The sequence below is a fragment of the Gopherus evgoodei genome, chromosome 20 (assembly GCF_007399415.2).
Source record: "Gopherus evgoodei ecotype Sinaloan lineage chromosome 20, rGopEvg1_v1.p, whole genome shotgun sequence".
NCBI classification, from domain to species: Eukaryota; Metazoa; Chordata; order Testudines; family Testudinidae; genus Gopherus; species Gopherus evgoodei.
Genome location: NC_044341.1, coordinates 3,279,234 through 3,294,547, shown reverse-complemented (window position 1 = coordinate 3,294,547; position 15,314 = coordinate 3,279,234). Strand labels below are relative to the sequence as shown.

The 15,314-nt window shown below is 49.5% G+C and overlaps 1 protein-coding gene across 1 annotated transcript; it reads left to right on the top strand.

Moving 5' to 3' along the window:
* Positions 1–1,438: 1,438 nt before the first annotated feature.
* TEKT2 (tektin 2) lies at positions 1,439–13,784 on the top strand. Its single transcript, XM_030538945.1, has 10 exons — positions 1,439–1,505; positions 2,625–2,801; positions 6,159–6,284; positions 7,306–7,511; positions 8,411–8,554; positions 9,392–9,506; positions 10,888–10,995; positions 12,164–12,307; positions 12,628–12,707; positions 13,369–13,784. Exons 2-10 carry the CDS (start codon positions 2,646–2,648, stop codon positions 13,580–13,582), a joined length of 1,293 nt encoding a protein of 430 aa, XP_030394805.1. The 5' UTR covers positions 1,439–1,505; positions 2,625–2,645; the 3' UTR covers positions 13,583–13,784.
* The last annotated feature ends 1,530 nt before the right edge of the window (positions 13,785–15,314 follow it).

The window sequence follows — 15,314 nt, the reverse complement described above, 5'->3', positions numbered from 1 at the left end:
TTTATGTCTACAGAGAGAAGAGACGAAGGCCTAGTCTACACCTAAGACTTCAGCATAGGCAGCCACAGTGTCGGCTACAACCACACCCAAGTACAGTGTAGGGACAGTTTTCAAAAGTAAGGCAAAGTTACGATCAAATGTTAACGTACTACATTATTACATATCGTACATTACTTATTACTTATTCAAGATCAGGTGAATATTCAAAGAACTAGGCTAAAGATTCTGGCTTGTTGGCTGGGGAGCCATCATGCTTTTGAGTATGCTAAAAAGAGTGACCACATTTCTAAATACCGAGCCTCATTTGGCACTTCTCTTGTGTATGTTCTTGGTGTGAAAATTTTTCCGTTAGAAGGACTGTCCATATTTTACTAGACCGCAGTTCCATAGGAGAAGTCACATTTTTCCAATAATGTGCAATACAATAAAAAAAAAAAAGAACTTAACATGTCATTCTGTTTTAAAATGTAAATCCTTCACTGGAACATTAAGTAAACAGGTCAGGGGATTGCTCGGAAGCTGGCATTTTGTCATCAGATGAATGTTCTTTAATAGCTTCCTCTCCAAAGCATTCAATTCCTGGACATAACTGCCACGTGTGTAAGTACGTTCCCCTTTCCTTGCAACCCCTCCAGCATAGCACCTCTTTAGTAGCAAAAATAGGATGAATATTAACTGGAGTCAAATGCCACCTATACAGTAATATATAGTTTTGTTTTGAGCTAGACAACTTGAAGATGTATATCCCCTTTCTGATACAGAGATCCACTCATCCAGATCAGTTTTTGTCCAAATCACTCTCCCAGCTTTTCGTCTGGGTGGTTTTCTTAACATTTTTTCAATCAAAATTGTATATATCTTAGAAATTAAATTTTGTTCCAGCTTGCTCCTGGGTCAACTCCTCAAATGTGGTTAAAGGTCTAGATAGAGGTTTCTTGTATCCAGATTTCACAAAATGTTTGCCTGGTAAATGTTGAAAATATGGGATCTTTTTATTACATGTCTCGTTAGGATTTAAAATCAGTACCCAGGAACTGCGGTCCAAACTGAGTAATCTCCGTTCTTCCCCACAACCAATAGTCACTGTGGTATTTCCTAAGGCTTTTCTGTAAATGAGCTTTCCCTGGTGCTCCTGAGTCGGATTTCTCTACTTTCTCAGATGATGCCCCCCTCCCCAGACTCCTTGCTATCCTCTCACCAACCCCACCCAGAACCACTGAGTTGCACCAGATCCCACCTCCCGCTTTCTCCTGCAATCCCAGATCCCAAACAGTTGGGCCTGAAGCACCGAGGCCCTTCTCTCCTTACATCCCCTTGTTGCTATGGCTCTCATTCCCTGTAAACAAAGGAAAAAAGCCTCTGATTGGCTCCTGGTGAGGATGGTTGCCTGGCAACCCTCCAGAGCATGCTTAGCAACCACTAATACAAAAAAAAAGAACACCACCATAGACAACTAACCACTCAGGAGTGGGAGGCAGAAACTCCAGAGTCAAGGAAGGAAGGTGGTAAGTTGCTCTGACTTGATTCCGTGTGAGGAGCCAGGTGCCATGGCCTTGCTGCGGGGGTGGGTGGGGGAATTCAGGAGCTGGGCTTTGTGCAGTGTGTCTGAGACTTCTCAGGCCTTGTACTTCTGCTGTACAGGTTTGTGCTTGGTTAACAAGCTGTGTGTGTGATGAGAGAGAGAGAGACCAACCTCCCTTCTGTGTTCCTTGACTGTAGCACTAACCTCTCAGCCCACACAGTGTGAAGCTGCCTCCTTCCTCCTGCCTTTCTCTGGGGTTTTCACTATAATTTGCTCCATATAATTTGACCCCCTCCAACCTGTCCTGCAGCTCTGAGGCCTTTATGTGGCCTCTTCCCTCCCCTGCTCAAGGAATAGCACAAATCCCCCACACCCAATGTGGTTTTATTACAAATCTTGCTTTTCATACTTGCGCAAGAAGCCCCACTGGCATTAGATGAACAAGCTGCTTGTGATCAGTGGCAGAGTGCAGAGCCAAAGCCAGCCCTCGGTGGAACGTGTCCATAATCTTTGAGTTACTGCGTCCAGAGATTAGTCCCCAGCATGTAATGCTCCATTTGCATCTGGAGTGGGTGCCCTCTGTTCTTTGAGACCTAGAGTCTCTGCAGACAGGCACTGCTCCCATCCAGGCTGAACATCATGTGCGAAGAGCTGTCGGCTTTGCAGGGCTGTACCTCTGTATTGAAGAAGGTGACTACAGTCCTGCTCTGCTTCTGCAAAGTAGGTGCAGGCTCAGGTCTCCTGGCCGTGCAGGTGAAGCGTGAGTGGAACAGACTTTATTAAATCACCTTCTGAGGGAAAATCACAGATGCATCTGGTCACCTGCTTGGGCATGTTAAGTATCACAGGGAAGGTCACTGCTGGGGCTGACTGTGTCCCAAGATCAGCAGCTGGGGGAAGTTGCCTGATGAGCCAAGGAGGCCAAGGACGGACTGGCTTATCACCAGGTAGTCCCAAGAAGGCACATTGTCAAGAGGGGATGGTTGTGGTCAGGAAGCTTGTCCTGTCCTTTTCTATGCTTTCCAACATGTAAGGGCACTCGGATGGCTGCAGCGGCCAGGGCAGCCAGGATATTGCTTGTTTCTCCATATCTCTGCTGTAGCTAGCCGCTGACCTTGGTGATATGGCCACGCTGAGTGTGAAGCCAGGACAGAGATTTGCAGTCCCAGACTGGCATACCAACGCTAACCTCATCTCTACGAATGCTGAGCGTCAGCGTTCTGCTTCCCATCAGATCAGGCAGGAAGCCAGGACTCTCCGTAATGAAACTAACAACCAGGTGGGCTTCCCAGCTGTTTCACTCCCCGTTTTGTTTGTAAAAACAGGTTTGGGGATTTGGGGGGGGGCGAGGAGGATGGAGGGGTGTTAAAGATCTGGCTGGCTGAATGGGGTTGGAATGGGGAAGTCTGTCCCTTTTTCAACCTTCAGATCGCTGAGGTGGACCTATGCCAGTAGTGATGGAGGGTTGTTTGGAAGTGATTATTTAGTGTGAAATTAGCAAAGCCAGGTGAATGCTGGGGGTGAAAATAATCTTCCAATAAAATTAGTTGTAACTTATAAACTAATTTGATTTGGTCATGCTCTCACCCATTCTATGTTCACCTTCTGCAAACATATTGTCAGATCAAGTTTTACCAGCAAAACTGGATTGAATATCCTGGAAAGTTTTTTTAAATTTCACTTCTGTGCACATTCATATCAGAAATCTGATCAGAACAGCTACTTCATCAAGTCATGGGATAGAAATCGTGCCATCTGACCTGTGACCAGTCACAGCTGAGCAACAGAGCTTAGGTTTTGGAATCGGAATAGCAAGACGCGGTGTGAGCAAAACTTGTGTGAAATTGTCAAACTTTGAATGAATGAATCTGAGAAAATCCCAGTCTCGCTTTGTTGACTAAGGCCACATCTACACTAGCACTTATGTTGGCAAAATATTTCGCTCAGGAATGTGAAAAAAACACTCCCCGAGTGACCTAAATTTTGCCAGTATCAGTGGTTGTGTGCACACCGCTATGTTGGCAGGAGAGCGGCTACTGCCGCTCATGGAGGTGGTTTTAGGATGTCGACAGACGAGTGCTCTCCTGTCGACACAGAGCGGCTACGCGAGTGCAGCTGTGCTGCTCTCGGCTCGCTAGTGTAGACATGGCCTAAGTTATTTGCTGTGATTTAACTACTCGTATCTCCTAGCTCATTTATTCTGTTTTTAAAGCCAAAAGGGACCATCCCAATCATTTAGTCTGAGCTCCTTCACTAACGACTGGAACAACCTACCTAGGGAGCTGGTGGATTCTCCATCACTTTCAGTCTTTAAATTTGTTCCTGGGCAACAAATATTTGTCAATGGACTCTTCAGACTGGAAGGATCCAACAGCTGGAAGTTGAAGCTACACAAATCCAGACTAGAACAGTGAGTAATTAACCACTAGAAAGATTAACCAAGGGCTGTGGTTAATTCTCCATCACTGGCAATTTTTCAATTGAGTGGATTTTTTAAAAAGATGTGGCTGATAGTTCAAAAGGAATTATTTTGGGGACTTCCTCTGGCCTGTATTGTACAGGATGTCAAACTGCGTGAGCACAGCGGTCCCTTCTGGTCTTGGAATCTGACTCTGTAAGTCTGGGTGTCTTTCAAGGTCTACTATGGATCAAACAGAAGTTATAGGCTTGATGCAGAAGTTGTTGGGGGAAGTTCTTTGGCTTGCGTGAGGCAGGAGATCAGACTAAATGATCACAATGGGACCTTCAGGCCTTACTCTGTGAATCTGCGCTTTGCTTCTGGTCCTTCCAAGGCATTTGGACTGGGGACCCACTGGCACCATATGTAAGAATCCTATTGCTAGGCCAGAGATCCATGTTATGGCCTAGTCCCCTTCCCAGTTGGGCAGGAACCTACATAATGAAAACCACCAAACTAATTGACAACGATTGGCACACCGGTTACAAGGTGGAAGCTCACAGCCAGAATTTAAGGCACAATCAGATAAGGCAAAGTAACTGACACTGGGGATTATTTATAGAGAGCAGTAAATGTGTAAAAGGCAAGAGGGGTGATGAGATAATGTAAGTGCTACACTCTCCTTTCCCTGCTCTTCAGCTCCTCTCTGCTGAAGCACAAGTCACAATCCCTGCCCCACAACTCCCTTAAAGGTATTAACACTGCATTTAACCTCAGAGCTATAATATACATAGCCCGGAATGCAGGTGTTAACAGTTCCCAGTCAGCTGCAAAGAGAGACAATTTCTTAGTAAACAAAACAAACATTTAATACACAGACCCCCTCATTGTAAATAGCATGTGTGGAATAAGTTAGGAACAACTTTTAGACAAATGCTATTCTCCAGTAAACCTGTAGGGATTCTTTGTACAGATTTCTCCATTTTGCTGCTGTTCCATATATTTCAGCGTGAGGTTTGACAGACCCTGTGCCCTTTTATAGGGGAGCTAGAGACAGCTCTGTGGACTCAGCAGCAATTACAGTTCCCAAGCCAATACTCAGCTGTCTCCTCAGTTTCCAGCTGGATTGGGACTCTGCAGCCTGTATCCCAAGTGGTATAGTTACTGGGATGCAGCCTTCACAACAGATACATCTCTTTGTTTATGTTGGACAATAGGAAAAACTTCCTAACTGTCCGGGTGGTTAAGCACTGGAATAAATTGCCTAGGGAGGTTGTGGAATCTCTGTCACTGGAGATTTTTAAGAGCAGGTTGGACAAACACCTGTCAGGGATGGTCTAGATAATGCTTAGTCCTGCCTTGAGTGCAGGGGACTGGCCTAGATGACCTCATGAGGTCGCTTCCAGTTCTACAATTCTGTGATTCGTCCTGCACTGATCAGCTGCGGAGTCCACACATCTATCACCAGCTCCCGTATTTGTAACCTTTTCCCTCTGAGCTCCGATTAGCTGAGCTGTGAGAATATGTGGAACCTGCAAGATTGCTTGCCATCAGCAGAAACCCTTGCTCTGCACAGCTTCAGAAGCAGCTACTGTGCATGTCTAATAACGGACAGACCCTGGGCTCTTCGAAGTTGCCCGCTGCTTTCTGTATGCTTGTGTCCTCCCCACTGGCCCTCTCTCTATCTTTGGACTTGTATAAAAACACAAAAGAGAGGCTGCATCATAAACATGTGGGTTATATTTGCAAATGACGGTTGATCTTCTATTCTAAAATAGATTTGCAATGTCCCCTGATGTGCTATTTACCGTCGTCTAATGCTTCAAGGTCTTTGTGTGAGTTTTTGCAGCACCCTAGGAACTCTGTGGATAAATCTATCTTGTATCCCCCATTGGAATTGTTGCTTCTGGAAGACCAGCATAGTCTTGCTTCTAGAGAAGTCCTCGGCACAATTAATAAACGGCAGCTTACAGGAGGTGAAATCATAAATACGCACTGATTTGTAGGTGTGCAAATATTATAATGGGGACTCTGGGTTTGATGCTCTTGTGGCCTGTATCTTGTGTAGTTATTTACATTAGTGCATTAGGTGTCATATACTGTGCTACCAAAACAAATGGTAGGAAATTGCAGGGCAATGAATAAGCAGACCCTTGTCAGCATGGTGAAATGCACCCTCAGTCTTCACAATTTCAGCTACAAAAATCAAAATGGAAACGGTGTCTCTTCTAATTTCAGACACAATGGGATGAGCATGACAACAGAACACGACTCGCTGAACGTATCGACAGTGTGAACAGGTGGAAGGAGACCTTGGACAAATGCCTCACAGACATAGACGCTGAAATGGATGCCTTAGCCAAAGTATGTTGGGAAGACAGATGGCTTAAACTCAACATATGCTCTTAATACATGTGACTTTAAACAACTAAGGCCCCGATTCTGCAATGAGCTGTGAATGGACCAACTCCTTTGCGGGGCTTAGCACCAGTGCTCTGAGTTCAGTGCAGGATCAGGGCCTTAAATTGCTTTCAGGAAAACAAACCCAATAGCTTCAGTTCCCATCTGAATTGAGGCAATGCATAGTGCTGTGTGTTTCATATAGTCTGTCCTCTTTTTCTAAAGATCTCGGGGGGAAACATACCAATACATTAAACACTAAAATAAAAAGAAACATAGGGAATACTAAGTGGGTTTTAAAAAATATTTATTTAGGAGCTCAACAATTTTAGGCAAGAATAATTAAAGTTGTCTTTATTTGACACCTCTTTTAAATTAGATTTAAAGTTTGCATCTTTTTTACTGTTAGAATCAGGAGTTTGTGTCTCTGTATTGAGCACAGGTTTAATAAAGGCGAAATCTATTTTGTGTTTTTCTCCTGTGCGTTGTCAGTGACCTGCTGCGGGATCACAGGCAAGCCGCACTCTCTTGTGCTATGTTTTCCCATTTGTGAAATGGGAATCGAGCTCCCGTAGAGGCGGGCCAGACTATTTGCAAAGTGCTCGGAGGTCCTTAATGAAAGGCATAATGCCAGGGCTGTGGTTAACTGCAAATCTGAAAGCATTTCTGGTCCCATTGGACTTTGTGGTCTCCAATGGGGAGAAGCCTCTCTGATCCTTTCGCTGCAAAAACCCTGTGAGATAGTTGAGTATGACCATAGCTGCTAGCTGCATTGTGCTTAGCCTCTGAACTGCAGGCCCTATAGACAGAGGCAGGCAGCTGGAGCACATTACACCCAGTAGACTGCAGCAGTGAGCCACTCGCTACAAGGTTTAAAAGCTGCTTCCAGAGGTGGCTAGGAAGAGGCCATGATGACGGGAAGAGGCGCAAGCATTCCCCAAAGGAGGGACCGCATCCCTAACCCGAGCTGCCTACTCCCCACCAGATGAAGGAGGCAGTGGAACGTGCACTGCAGGCCAAGAACTTGCCTTTGGACGTGGCGATTGAGTGCTTGACGCTTCGGGAGAGCCGCCGAGTCATTGATGTGGTGAAGGACCCTGTGGAGGACGAGCTGCACAAGGAGGTGGAGGTGATCGATGGAGCCAAGAGAGATCTGCAGCAGAAAGTGAGCGAGGCCTTCGAGCAGCTCTGGTGAGTCGAGCAGCCGAGCTCGGGGAGGTTCCCCCCACGCCGGTGACTCCAAATCGTATTTCTCTGTATGGGGCTTTGGGCTAGCAGGGCACACCCCTGCCTCTGGACTGGCCAGCATCTGAGCAGAGAGCATGCTCTGTGTTACACGTTGTGTCAGCGTCTCACGGCGATGCCCAATAGCGTCCCTTGCCAGAATGGGCCTGTTAAGAACGAATGTTGGAAGTGCTGCTGGAATCATGGCACTTATGAAACAAGGGAAGGGGAGGGAACGAGTGTGGCAGCTAAAGGCTGGGCCTGAGCTTTTGCCTAGTGTTTTGGGGTCCCAACTTGAGACACCTGGCAGGTACCTGATTCTCAAAGGAGGGGGCTTAGCACTTCCTGAAAATCCAGCCCTCTTGAAGGCATCTCATGCCCCAAAGCACAAGCCTCTTTCAAAATCTTACCCTGCAGTGCCCAGCCTGCTGGGTGCTATGCCCTTCTGGGTCACTGCCTTGCAAGTCACTGAACTTCAGTCACACGTGGGCAGTTGGTTCAAGGAGCACCACGGAGTAAGGGTGGTCCCCATGGAGGGTCCCACAGGGCCAGCCTGGTGCTATAGAATCTCACCATTTATTTATTTTAAAAAAAGCCCAATCAAGTCCCTAGCCCCGATGGTTCCCAAGAAAGCTTTGAAAAAGTGAACCGATTTTAGGCCAGTTGGATGGCTGGTCTCTGACTCACTGTCTCTGTAACCTCGGATGGACGAGGAGCTGTGTCTGTCTGGCAGCCCATATCTGAGCCAGGTTTACAGTATTTGCTTGGTCTGCCAAGGGGATAGTGGAACAGATAGTGAAAATCTAACACCTTTTTCAGCCTGCTGACAGTGACAAATGCAGCTTATCCTACTCCTTCTTTGGCAGCCTCTTGCAGGAAGCACGCCAGCAGCTCAACTTTGATCACCGGGGGAAAATGGAAGCACTGGAGATAGACCGGGTCTGTTCCTCCCTCAACGTCAACTCTCCCAACATCTCGTTCAAGGTCAATCCAACCCGGGTCCCAACTGGGTAAGGGACAAACCAGCCCCCTTGTGGCCAAACCCAGGCTGTGTTAACCTTCATACTGATGCTGGAAAGACTTGGGACTCCTGAGTTTCTGGTGCCTCGTGGAAATAACTGGCTCAATTAGCAGACAGCCTGGCCTAGAGTTTAAAACACCAAGAGCTGGATTCAGGGCTGTCTTACTGGCTCTGCTGCTAGCAATGAGTGATATCAGATATGGTACTCAGAGAAGCAATCCCTCCCTTTCTCCATATTCCCAGTGATTGTCGTTACCAGTAACCATAGGTCCTTCCCAGGGACCCTCCCTCCACCTGAATGTTTCAAAGCTCTTTGTGGGTACATGCAAGCCTCACAACATCCTTGTGATGTGACTTAATAACATCCCCATTTTAGAGAAGGGGAACCTGAGGCACAGAGGGGGAAGAGAATCACCCAAAGTGTCCCAGCAAGTCAATGACAGACTTGTGGTGAGAACCCAGGAGACCTGCCTTCTGTCCCCTGTTGTAACCACTAGACCATGCTGGTTTCACAGTGAGGGTAATGATCAGAATACCCAAGGGATGGGGTAAATTCTCCATCTTTTGGAGCCTTTCAATCAATGTTTGGATATCTCAAAAGATGTTGGGCTCAATGCAGGAATCCCCATGGTCTGTGTTGTGCAGCAGGTCAGAGGATGATCACAGTGGTTCCATCTGGCCTTGAAATCTGACTCTTTGCAATTGTAGAAAACTTTTCCACCTTGGCATGGAGAGGTTTCTTCCAAGCTCTCTTGCAGTCACTCAGCTTATTGCCCAAGGCATGAGTTTAAACAGCCTGTCCTGTTGGGCACACTTGGCATTCTAGATCAACAACGCCTCAGCAGTGGGACCAGTACAGCCAGTACAACAAAGACCGAGCAGAGGTGGAAATGAAAGCCTCCACTGAGCTGCGGGAAGCAATAGCACTCACCATTGCTCAGGTAAATAAATCACCCATCACCGATGCAGAAGCCATCGGTGCAGTTAATAGATGTTAAGCCAGGTGATAAGTCGTGTGTTCCCCAGTGGGGATGGCTGGATGAATGCACTCTGCTTTGCAACTTAGAAATAGGCGAGGGTTATGCTGTGCCTTTTGGGGTATGTGGTGCTGCTGGTTCATGGGAAGGGAAGTTTCCTTTGGCTGTCAGATGACTGCTGGTTCCTGAATAGTGATTTTAAAAAAGGCAAACGTGCCTCACTAGATTATTCCTTGGCATCATGAGAGTTTCGCAGCTCTCTGCTGATCTCACAAGGTGTCTGCCTTGCCCCAAAGAGCAGAACACAGACTCAGAACAGTCTGGCATGGAGAGTGGTGTAGGAAGGACATGAGTAGAAGTGGTTTTGGAAGAGGAGGAGGTGGTCTGTTGAAACGTTGGGGGATGTGCCAGGAGGCGGTTCCAGGCATAGGGGGGCTATTGAGAAGGGCCCAGTAACTGAGTTATTGTTTCCTTATACTCCTCTGTCCGCTTGTCTGTGCATCTGTCTCTTCTCTTTATATTTTCTTTGGGGGCAACTGGGACTGTCTGTTGGTTCTGTGTCTGTACAGTCCCTAGCGCAGTTGGCTGCTGAATGTTTTGACCAGACAAATAATAATGAGTGTTGGGATGATGAAGGGCACAGGGAGACTGTAGAGAAGCACAGGAGTGGGCAGGCGAAAGGTGAGGTCATGCAGGCAGGGCTGGTGCTACCATTTAGACGACCTAGGCGGTCGCCTAGGGCGCTAGGATTTGGGGGGCACCATTTTCTTCGGCAGCGACCGCGGCGGCCGGATCTTTGGCCGCCCCGGTCGCCACCGGCATTTAGGCAGAAGGAGCTGGGGCAGGGAGAGCGGGGAGGGCTGCCTGCAGCAAGTAGCGGGGGGGTGGCACGCAGGGGAACTCCCGCCTCAGCTCACCCCTGCCCTGCCTCCTGCCCGAGCACGCCGTGGCTGCTTCACTTCTCCCGCCTCTCAGGCTTGCGGCACCAACTAGTTTAGGTGCCGCAAGCCTGGTAGGCAGGAGAAGTGAAGCAGCCACGGTGTGCTCGGGGTGCTCATGCTTGTGCATGGAGCAGAGGTGAGCTGGGGCGGGGGTGCCTCAGGGCGGAGGGTGGGGGATGGGGAGCTGCCACAGGGGGGCACCTCAGGGCGGGGGCTTGGGAACAGGAGAGGGTGCAAGGTGGAAGTTTCACCTAGGACGCAAAACATCCTTGCACCGGCCCTGCATGCAGGGCCCTGAAAGTGAGGGCTGAGTGTTATGGAGGGAGCAGGGTAATTGCTTTAACAGTGCAGGGGAGACACCTCCTATAGGCACATGCACAACGTTTAACCTGTTTTCCCGCTAGACAAACAACGAGCTGGAAGCTCAGCGGGTGGCCACGGAGTTTGCCTTGCGGAAGAGGATCCGAGAGTTTGAAAAAGCCTACGATGAGCTGAAATGGCAGGAGAAGAACGTAAATTTCTGGCTTGTTTCCTTGCTGTCAAGAGCCCTTGAGTGAGATTCTATCTTCAGAGCGTATCTCTTGCAAGTAACACCGATGGCGTGAAATGCTTCCTTGCTGCGGTTCAGCACACCCCAGTGCAAGAGGCGTTTCTGACGGAAACCTCTTGGTACATCCACTCCCAGGCACATACCTATTTGCCACAGCTTTCCCAGTACAATGTGGGACTGCTATGGCATCTATCCCACAATGCCCAGCATAGTTACCAGGAGCAGCTTTTGGATAACTTCAAATGAGAGAGACTGCGCATTGGTGTGTGTGTGTGTGTCAGTCAGCATGACTAGCTGATCTACTATGGCTGCAACACACGTGGCCACCTGTTCATCCCGTGGAGAAATTGTAGCCCACATGGGGTCAGCAGGACCCAAGCTAAAGCCCTCGTCTCAGGTGTTGTGATTGCCTGGTACAACCAGCACTTATATAAAACACTTCAGGCAGCTGCTGTGTGTGGATGTGCAAGGCATCAGCTGTGTGAACTCAAGGCTTCTCTGCAAGGCTCAGGTCAACAGGGCCATATTGTTGATAAGCAGCTAGTATGACACCGCAGACAAGTCTAAGCTGCTTATCCCTCTCCTTGGGTTTTATCCTTGCTATTCAAATACAAAGGAAAATTCCACTTTTTCCAATTAAGGCAGAGAAATGGAATTACAGGGATCACAGAGGGACGAGCCGCAAACTGCTTTGAATCCAGCCCAGTGGCTCTTGGTCCACAACACAATTGATGCTCAGTGACATCTGCAGGCTGATAAGCCAGTTTGGGACCTTATATCTCACCCTATTAATCCATCTCATGGCAGCCCTGAAACAGCCACAGTATGCCTTGCCTGATTGTGATGGAAATTGGATTTTTAAGCAGTGATGCCTGGTCCACACAAACTGAGCAAGCTGTGTTTAAACCTATTTGAGCAGAAGTCCTTTAGTCCTTGTTTAAAAACCATTTCCAGCCTGGTAAAACCCCAGAAAGGCTGGAGCCTTCTTGAGCACAGCCAGTTCCCTATCTAGATCTCATTGGAATTTCCGGCGTACCCACAAGCCAGTCTTTGAGTGCACCCTTACTAAACTGGACAGCTGTATGTGCAAGATGATAACAATCCCTTGTCCTGTGTGTGTTAATCCTCAGACCTTGGAGGAAATTGCTGAGATGGAAGAGGACATTCGACGCCTCGAGGAAGATCTCAGGAAAAAAATGTGGGATCTGAAACTCGCGCACACTCGCCTGGAGACCCGGACTTACCGCCCCAACATGGAGCTGTGTCGGGATCAGGTACAGATTAGCCTGTAAGCTGGGGGTGGGGTGGGGTGGATACTAACCTGGCATGCCCATCGTCCATGAGGGATTTGAGGTTGTGAGGGTGGAACCCCTAGATAGAGGTGCTATGGCTCCGAAATGATCAGACATGTTTAGGTATGGACTGAATGGAGACTGAAAGATGAATAAAAAGGAATCAACCACACAGTGTGAGTTAAAGCATAGAAACAGAGTGGGGAGCTGGGCTAAGGGAAGGGGAACTTGGGGGAACCATAGCAACTAGCAAAAACCAGTACTGGCTCTGCTAACCCCTATGGTCTGTTCCTGACTTGTAGGTGCAGTATGGGTTGACTGATGAGGTCCGTCAGCTGGAAGGCACCATCGCCGCCCTGAAGCAGAAGCTTGCGCAGTCACAGTATGTTTCTACGTGGTTTGGAAGTTACCCATCCAAGAAAGCATGATGATGTTAACAAGCACCAGAGGGCTTTGTAACGTTCTTAGCAGGGGGTGCTGCAGGTCAGAAACAGGGTGCCTCATTGGAGCTGTGTGGGGAGCTCCGGAGTGGACAGCAGGGGACACTGCAGTGCAGGAGGTCAGACTTAGATGATCGTAATGGTCCCTTCTGACCTTAAAATCTACAAGTCTATGAGGTCAGAAACAGGGTGCCTCATTAGGGGGAGCTCTGGAGCGGGCAGCACAGGGAGCTGCAGGTCAGGATTGGCAGAGCTGGTGTGGGGTGGAGTGACCACACTTACAAAATTATTGAAGGGTGGGAGGAAATAGAAATAGAAATGCTGCCTTGGGTTTGTGTTAGATTCCCATCGTCATGTCTCTTGCGAGCTGCATTCCAACAGCAGAATGTGGGCTTGCTATTAAAGAGAGCTGAGCAATAAAGTACAACGTGCCAGGAACTTCCCCTGTAGCTCTGGTGTGCGTTAGCTTGAAGGCAAAGGCAAAGGTTGTGCTGATTTTTGTTGTGGTGAGAGAGCAGAAAGCTGATTATTTGTCCTCAATGCCAGGAGGCAAGTTCAGTGGTGCAGATGCACCCCTGACTCCCTAACTTCTGCTTTTCCCAGGGATGCCCTAGATGCTCTATATAAACACCTGTACCGCATCCAAACTGATATGGGCTACAAAGCGAACTCCCTGATGCTGGACAACAAGAGCATGGACAGCAGGAGAAAACTCACAGTCCCCGCTGAGAAATTTGTGCCAGAGGTTGACACCTTCAACCGAACCACTAACCGTACCCTCTCACCCCTGAAGAGCAGGCAGCTGGAGCTGGCTTAATCCACTGGGAACAGGATTGGGAAATGGAGCCACGCTGAAGATAAAACTCCTAGAGACTCAGTTCCGTACTGGGGAAAGCTGACATCTGTGTTGTGTTAGATCAGTGTTCTTCTCCTGCCCCCTAAATTGTTTTATAACTGTCTGTCCCCTTGCATGATTTGTGTAGCTTCTTGCACTCCAAGGAGCATTATAAACAATAAAGTCTGTCCCTAAGAGCACTTGTCATCTGACAGCGTTGGAAGCGTTTTACAATGATTGAATCCCTGTGGGCTCTCTAGTGTTTTAAGTCTTTAAAGTGCGGGACTGTGCTCTGAAAAGGAACGGTGTAACTGTGGTACATCTCCAGATCTTCTTACTGTGCTGACAGATTCAGATCCATCCGCTTTAATATTTAAAATAATGTTTTGGTTTTTTTTCTCTTTCTCTTAGCCCTGCAGAGCCAACACTGCTACAAACGAGGGAGCTGGAGTCCACTCTGGCTTGTGTGGCAACAGACTTCTTAACTAAGAGCTAGTTGCATAGTCACTGGGGGCCCTCAGTTGTTTGTGTCCCAGTAGGGCTCACTCCGTATGTGCTAGGTCCTGTCTACACATCCAAGGAGACACAGTTGCTGCACTAGAGATTTTGCAATCTGTCCTTGTTGTTCTTGTGAAATTGGGATCAGCATTTGGCCTGCCTGGCTCACTCTTTATCGCCTGTATTAAATGTGTTTATGGGGTGTGCCGGCGCAGCTGCTACAGCAGTGGGCCCTGTAGAAAGGAACCCAGCTGGATTTCCAGATGCCAGGATGAGTTTGCAGGACTAGAAGTTAGGGGAAAACCAGCATCTTCACTCCTGTCAACTTGGGCAGGTTCCTGGCATGTCTACCAGCCTGGGGTTTTTCAGAGGGAGTCTTGTCTTCTGCTCTAGACGCTTGAGCATTTTTTAACAAGTCCTGTGTCCCCTGAGCTTTCTGGCCCCCGTGAGGGGGTTGTACAAATCCCTGGTGTAACAGGACAGGGACAGTACTGGAAACTGATGCTGGGACGATGTCCGAGCGTGGAGGAAAAGGAAGGGCGGGAAGTTAGGTGCGGCTGGGACACCTCCTCCCACTGCACCCCCATGCCCAGGCCCCAGCCTGGGGCTCTGCCCCTCCCCTGGGCCTCCACCTGCCAGGCCCCGCCCCATTCCCCCAGGGTGCCAGCCCCCTCCCCCTAGCCCCGCCCACCCTTGCCCCTCCCGTCCCGCCCCTGTCTGCCCCCCCACCCCCAGGTCCTAGCCCCGCCCTCCCCCAGGGTGCCAGCCCCCTCCTCATAGCCCCGCCCACCCTTGCCCCGCCCATCTGCCCCCACACCCCCAGGCAGGAGCCCGCCCCCTTGGCCCAGCCCCATTTCTCTCAGCTCCTCGCCAGTCCCCGCCCCCCACGTCTCCCGGGCCCTAGCCCCGCCCCGCCCCCTTGGCCCGGCCCCATTTCGCTCAGCTCCTAGCCTGTCCCCGCCCCCTTGCCCCGCCCCCACGTCTCCCGGGCCCTAGCCCCGCCCCGCCCCCTTGGTCCGGCCCCATTTCGCTCAGCTCCTAGCCTGTCCCCGCCCCTTGGCCCCGCCCCCGCCCCCACGTCTCCGGGCCCTGGCCCCGCCCCGCCCCCTTGGCCCGGCCCCCGCCCCCGCCCCCACGTCTCCGAGGCCCTGGCCCCGCCCCGCGGCCGGAGGAAGATGGCGGCGGCGCTGGCGGGCGGGGCGCTGGGCCGGGTCTC